Genomic DNA, 7,490 nt, shown 5'->3' with positions numbered 1-7,490 from the left:
AAATTACAAATGTGGCACAAAAGCAAGATGGTTGTTGAGCTGCACCGGACCCTATTGACCTAGGATCATTTTTTGCTGCCCTTCTGCGATGCTATCGCGTTCCCGGTGTCGCTCCAACTCCATAGGAATTCAGGCTATTCCAATTTCAGCGCTCGGGCCATCGATGAGGTCATTTCAGCAGTGGGCGTTACTGGGCAGTTGCACAAGGCGTAATTTGGTCGAAGGCGGCATTGAAATTGCATGTGGGAGTGAAAGTTTAGCGGGGTAAAACATCCGTAAGGCACATAGCAATCTTTGGGGAGTAAAGCGACGATTTTGGGACTTGGGCATGATATTAGACAGTCATCTATAGGTTTCAATAAAGGATCAAGAGGATTTAAAAAAAATCGTCTGTGGTGAGAATTTTTTTCAAAGTATTTGGAAATAACTTGAAAAGTTGGTTAATTCAACAATTATTTAAGGATATTATTGGAAAAAAATGTGTATGACATTTGGTCTTTGAGATTGTCATGTAAAATTAGGTGTTTAAGCTGTATCCTTATATGCCACACTACATATAACCAAATGCAGTTTGATTTCATGTTGATCTGCTTGAACGGTATGTCTTACTTGTACCAAATTCTTATAGAAGTTTCTATTTGCCTGTAATATTGTAGGATATTACTGAGATGGAATTCACCGCAGTTTGTTTTATATGGTTCCAAAACAAGGATGATGTCATCATTGTGGGATCTCTGATATAAATTATGCTAGGTGTGGATAGTTGTGGGGTTTGTGATATGTTGGTGCCGGGTGCGCTGTAGGGTGCACACTGTTTTCAACTACAGTTTAGATGCAGTAGACTACAGGAGGAGATAAATGTGTTTTGCTTTTGTGGACTTCATGTTATATGGCTATATTGTGTATTATTACCTGAATGTGCTCCTCTGTCATATCAGGTAATTGCTAAAATAAAGGAAACACTTGAGTAAATGGATACATAGTATATTAAAAGCAGGTGCTTCCACACAGGTGTGGTTTCTGAGTTCTATCATGCTAATAGGGTCACATATAAAGATTGCTGCCCATTATTTTGTCTACCATGACTAGAAGAAGAGATCTCAGTAACTTTGAAAGAGGGGTCTCAAAGGACCAAAGGGGGTTTAAAGTGTGTGTGTGTGTGTGTGTGTGTGTGTGTGTGTGTGTGTGTGTGTGTGACTTGTGTGACTTGTGTGTGTGTTAGTCATCAGATCTCAACCCAATTGAACACGCCTGAGACAGCTTTTTCCACATCATTAAAACCCCAAATTATGGAATTTCTCATGGAAGAATGGTGTCGCATCCCTCCAATAGTTCCAGACACTTGTAGAATCTATGCCAAGGAGCATTGTAGCTGTTCTGGCAGCTTGTGGTGGCCTAACACCTTATCAAGACACTTTGGTGTTTCCTTTATTTTGGCAGTTACATGTAAAAAAAAAAAATGGCATGTGCCAGGAGTTCTCTGACTTGATTCTACTTTACTGTCTTGACCTAGAAGGAACCGTGAAATAACTATTCAAGTTGATGGTTTGGTAACACTTTCTATGAGGTGTATATGTATAATGCATTTATAGAGTATTCGATCGCCATCCATGCATGATAAGACAGACTTCTTCTATCTAGAATGATCCAGTTCGTTCTAAACAGTCTAACGGTCTGAGCAAGATATTAGGAAGGCTCTAACTCTTTGTTCTGACCTGACATATTGACCCCGGAACCTCCTCCCTTTGACCCAGATGCCCTGCTGTCCCTAGTCAGTGGTAGTTATGTGTCTAGCTGTCTCACGGTGAAACATGAGGAGATAGAAAAGACAAGTGTGCCATTCTTCTATGTCTCATCATGGAATTAATGTCTTTCTTTTTTAAAAGCAGTAAAAGAAGCGTTCTAGTTTGTCGATAGATGCTGATGTGTTGAGTTTCTCTGCCTGGACATATTGGTTTTTACTTAAGACCAAAGGGAGCCAGAGCTTCCTGAATAACTTGTTTGATTCGCTGTTGCCAGGAGACTTCTGTTTGATCCAAGAGGTCACCATTTCATGGGGTGGTCCATCTTATACTTTTGAATCTTTACCTTATATTTGCTCTGCAAACTACTTTGTGATTCTGTACTGTCTGTGTTCTACTTTGAGACCCTAAAATCTTAATCTTAGAGTGCTGAAGCAGGATTGAGTTTAAAGAAAGATAGCGGTTCATATATCCTATATTCCAGATCACATGTGTGGATCTTTATCCATGTGGTTTAAAGAAAACATCAGCCTGGTTTTGACGCCTATGTGCCGTTGTGGGGAGATGCACACCCGGTGGGCTTAATGCCAGCTGTTGGGCTTGATTTTGTAACATCTATGTTTTGTAACTTGTGTAACCAACTGCCACGTCACAGTGAGGGAAAAAGAAAGATGCTGGCAAATAGAAAGATCCAGCTTCAACTTCCAGACAGACATAGCCTTTAGTTTACATAATTTGAAAGCCACTTTATTGTTCATTGGCTCAGTGCTTTGTGTGAAATGTTTCAGCAGTCTTAAAATGAGTTATGCTGTTTGATTAAAACCATCTGTCATACATATCTTTGAATGTAATTGATACTGGTTATAAGACCATAACTTGATTTAGACACTATTGCTCAGGTCTGAGGATAGTCTATGTGATCTACAGATGTACATTTGTGTGTTTAAATTCTCTTTGTTACTGACTCACAAGGCTCCAAGGGGCACCTCGGAGCAGGAGTCAGGACATGCTGTAAATCAGTGTATTTCTCTGTGACTTCATACCTCATGATAACATCATGCCATAACTCTGTTCCTCCACTTAATAATGGCCTCAATCAGTGTCACTGTAATACTTTGAATGTAGGGTACTTCTTTAGCTGAATTCCAACCACCAGTCTCCCAGTAAAAAAACATGACAAAATAGCCAAAGGATTTCTTTTATTTTATGAGTAATGTTATTTTCCTACTCTCTACTCTCCCACAGATAACCTCTTCAGTCTTCTGTCTGACTTGACAGACACCACCATGCTGGTCCCGTGGTCGCTCCCCTACTGCTTCACCATCCTGCTGGGCCTGTTAAAGCTGTGTCGGGCCCAGTATGAACAATTAGGCTACCCACACGGCTATCCACAGGGCTACCCAGAGCCAGAGCAGGAGCAGTACACTGCCCCGGAGTTGCCACCTGACACACCCAGGATACAGCTGCGTTTGGCGGGGGATAAGCGCAAGCACAACGAGGGGCGCGTGGAGGTTTTCTATGATGGCGAGTGGGGCACGGTCTGTGATGATGACTTCTCCATCCATTCTGCCCAGGTGGTGTGCAGGGAGTTAGGCTACCTGGAGGCTGTCTCCTGGTCTCCGTCCTCTAAATATGGGAAAGGAGAAGGTAAAATGTCTGCTATTACACATCAACCCATTATGGATGTGTGTAATGATAAGGGAAAGGGGAAATAATTGACTCTATTTTCAGGGATGTTTTTTATTGGCCAATGTTAAGCAATTTTTCCGGTGAAGCTTTTACAATACATTCTGACTCATCTTTCACCAAAATGAATAATCCACATCTATAGCGGAGATACGGTAGGGATAAGGGAGTGAGTGTACAACTCAGCAGCAGAATTACTGCCTGTGTCCAGTCACTTTGCCAAATTTGCTTGGCTGTTTGGCCTCACTAGCTACCACTGGTCAGGTGAAAAAATATTCCTCCCTACGGAGGTCTTGATGTATCTACAATGTGTTGAGAATCCTGCTTTTTTTCAGGGCGCATCTGGTTTGACAATGTCCAGTGCACTGGGAAAGAGAAGACCCTGGCACTGTGCATGTCCAACGGGATCGGCGTCTCCGACTGCAAGCACACAGAGGACGTGGGCGTGGTGTGCAGCGACAAAAGGATTCCAGGATTTAAATTCATCAACACCATGGCCAATAATGTGGAGGTAAACAACCTGCCTAATTCAACTAACGTGAATTCAATGTGAAATCAACCAAAAAATGCCACGACGTCATTGGATTTAGGTTAAAAGTTGGGTGAAAAAAATACAAAATTCTAGGACTAGGCTTAATCTGTGTCCAGGAAATGGCCCTGAAGAGGCTTTGGTTGACATTGTTGTTGACTGAGATTCTTGCACTGCAATGTTCCAGAACATTTGGCTCTTGACTCCTCATCCAAGAAGGCCCTCACAGCTGGTCTTTTTATTATTGAGCTGTTCTGTGCAGAGTGCAGACACACCTTTTGACATAAGTAGTACACGTGGCTTTCGAAAAAAGTGTCAAGCCAAAATCACAGCTTGAACCCAATGATGACTTCAAATTAAAGTGCAGAAGCCCACAATACATTTTTCAGTGAAACTTGGGCTACCAGAAACAAACTAACTAATCATACCTACTAACTCATACCTCATACCTACTGGGCTCCTAAAGGGTTCATTCATCACCTCAGAGTGGTATGTCTTATTTAGTTGATAATGCCTGAGAAGCCGGTGTTTGGAGGAAAAATTGGCACTGGTGTTATATAGAGTTGAAGTCGGAAGTTTATATACACTTAGGTTGGAGTCATTAAAAGTCGTTTTTCGGGCCTCCCGGGTGGCGCAGTGGTTAAGGGTTCTGTACTGCAGCGCCCAGGCTCTGTCAAAACCGTCCGCAACCGGGAGGTCCGTGGGGCGACGCACAATTGGCCTAGCGTCGTCCGGGTTAGGGAGGGTCTGGCTGGTAGGGAAATCCTTGTCTCATCGAGCACCAGGGACTCCTGTGGCGGGCCGGGCGCAGTGCGCGCTAACCAAAGGTTGCCAGGTGCACGGTGTTTCCTCCGACACATTGGTGCGCCTGGCTTCCGGGTTGGATGGCGCTGTGTAGCGATGAGACCAGATAGTAGCTACTAAAAACAATTGGATACCACGAAAAAGGGGTAAAAAAAGGGGTAAAATTCAAAAAACAAACAAACAAAAAAAAGTCGTTTTTCAACCACTCCAAAAATGTATTGTTAACAAACTATAGTTTTGGCAAGTCGGTTACTTTGTGCAATTTTTCCAAAAATTGTTTACAGACAGATTATTTCACTTATAATTCACTGTATTACAGTGGGTCAGAAGTTTACATACACTAAGTTGACTCTGCCGTTAAACAGCTTGGAAAATTCCAGAATATGATGTCATGGCTTTAGAAACTTCTGATAGGCTAAGACCTCAGAAAAAAATAATTTGTAGACCTCCACAAGTCTGGTTCATCTTCGGGAGCAATTTCCAAATGCCTGAAGTACCACTTTCATCTGTACAAACAATAGTACGCAAGTATAAACACCATGGGACCCCGCAGCCGTCATACCGCTCAGGAAGGAGACACGTTCTGTCTCCTCGAGGTGAACGTACTTTGGAGCGAAAAGGGCAAATCAATCCCAAAACAACAGCAAAGGACCTTCTGAAGATGCTGGAGGAAACATGCACAGAAGTATCTATATCCATAGTAAAACGAGTCCTAGATCAACATAACCTGAAAGGCCGCTCAGCAAGTAAGAAGCCACTGCTCGAAAACCACCATAAAAAAGCCAGAATACGGTTTGGAACTGCACATGGCGAATAATATCGTACTTTTTGGAGAAATGTCCTCTGGTCTGATGAAACAAAAATATAACTGTTTGGCCATAATGACCATTGTTATGTTTGGAGGAAAAAGGGAGAGGCTTGCAAGCCGAAGAACACCATCCCAACCGTGATGCATGGGGGTGGCAGCATCGTGTTGTGGGGGTGCTTTGCTGCAGGGGGGAATGCTGCACTTCACAAAATAGATGGCATCATGAGGAAGAAAATTATGTGGATATATTGAAGTAGCATCTCAAGACATCAGTCAGGAAGCTAAAACTTGGTCACAAATGGGTCTTCCAAATGGACAAGCATACTTCCAAATTGTGGCAAAATGTCTTAAAGACAACAAAGTCAAGGTATTGGAGTGGCCCTCACAAAGCCCTGACCTCAATCCTATAGAAAATGTGTGGGCAGAACTGAAAAAGCGTGTGCGAGCAAGGATGTCTACAAACCTGACTCAGTTACACCAGCTCTGTCAGGAGGAATGGGCCAAAATTCACCCAACTTATTCTGGGAAGCTTGTAGAAGGCTACCCGAAATGTTTGACCCAAGTTAAACAATTTAAAGGCAATGCTACCAAATACTAATTTGGTGTATGTAAACTTCTGACCCACTGGGAATATGATGAAAGAAATAAAAGCTGAAATAAATCATTCTCTCTACTATTATTCTGACATTTCACATTCTTAAAATAAGGTGGTGATCCTAACTGACCTAAGACAGGGAATTTGTACTAGGATTAAATGTCAGGAGATGAAAACTGAGTTTAAATGTATTTGGCTAAGGTGTATGTAAACTTCCGACTTCACCTGTATATATCCCTATATATCCTCCAAACACCGGCTTCGAGGGCATTATCACTTTTATACAACGGGTCAATCAAATAAAATAAAATGTTATTAGTCACGTGAAATGCTTACCTACTAGTCCTTAACCGACAGTACAGTTTCAAAAATATGGATAAGAATAAGAGGTAAAACTAACATGTAATTAAAGAGGAGCAGTAAAAAATAACAATATATACAGTGGGATGCCAGAACAGAGTCAATGTGCGGGTGCACCGGTTATTTGAGGTAGTGTGTACATGTAGGTAGACTTAATTAAAGTGACTATTTATAGATGACAACAGAGATGTTCAGGAGTCTTATTGCTTGGGGGCAGAAGCTGTTTAGAAGCCTCTTGGACCTAGACTTGGCGCTCCAGTACCGCTTGACGTGTGGTAGCAGAGAGAACAGTCTAGGGTGGCTGGAGTCTTTGACAATTTTCAGGGCCTTCCTCTGACACCGCCTGCTATAGAGGTCCTGGATGGCAGGAAGCTTGGTCCAAGTGATGTACTGGGCCGTTCGCACTACCCTTTGTAGTACCATGCGGTCGGAGGCCAAGCAGTTGCCATACCAGGCAGTGATGCAACCTGTCAGGATGCTCTCGATGGTGCAGCTGTAGAGCCTTTTGAGGATCTGAGGACCCATGCCAAATCTTTTCAGTCTCCTGAGGGGGAATAGGTTTTGTCCTGCCCTCTGCCCTCTTCACGACTGTCACGGTGTGCTTGGACCATGTTAGTTTGTTGGTGATGTGGACACCAACTTGAACTTGAAGCTCTCAACCTGCTCAATGGGGGTGTGCTCAGTCCTCTTTTTCCTGTAGTCCACAATCATCTCCTTTGTCTTGATCACTTTGAGGGAGAGGTTGTTGTCCTGGTACCACACGGCCAGGTCTCTGACCTCCTCCCTATAGGCTGTCTCGTTGTTGTCGGTGATCAGGCCTACCACTGTTGTGTCGTCGGCAAATTTAATGATGGTGTTGGAGGCGTGCCTGGCCGTGCAGTCATGAGTGAACAGGGAGTACAGGATGGGAGCTGAACACGCACCCCTAAGGGGCCCACGTGTTGAAGATCAGCGTATGTGGATGTG

The 7,490-nt window shown here is 43.2% G+C and overlaps 1 protein-coding gene across 1 annotated transcript in view; it reads left to right on the top strand.

Annotated features, from left to right (window-relative positions):
- Positions 1-87: 87 nt before the first annotated feature.
- Positions 88-7,490, top strand: part of LOC139389792 (lysyl oxidase homolog 2B) — a 47,286-nt gene continuing 39,883 nt past the window's right edge. Inside the window, exons 1-3 of the mRNA XM_071136739.1 lie at positions 88-395; positions 2,988-3,389; positions 3,764-3,939. Of these exons, the coding sequence (XP_070992840.1) occupies positions 3,029-3,389; positions 3,764-3,939 (537 nt within the window). The 5' untranslated portion in view covers positions 88-395; positions 2,988-3,028. The remainder of the gene's footprint in view (positions 396-2,987; positions 3,390-3,763; positions 3,940-7,490) is intronic.

Source organism: Oncorhynchus clarkii, chromosome 30, assembly GCF_045791955.1.
Source record: "Oncorhynchus clarkii lewisi isolate Uvic-CL-2024 chromosome 30, UVic_Ocla_1.0, whole genome shotgun sequence".
In the NCBI taxonomy this organism is placed as follows: domain Eukaryota; kingdom Metazoa; phylum Chordata; class Actinopteri; order Salmoniformes; family Salmonidae; genus Oncorhynchus; species Oncorhynchus clarkii.
Note: the sequence above shows the minus strand (reverse complement) of the source record. Positions and strands in the feature narration are given on the sequence as shown.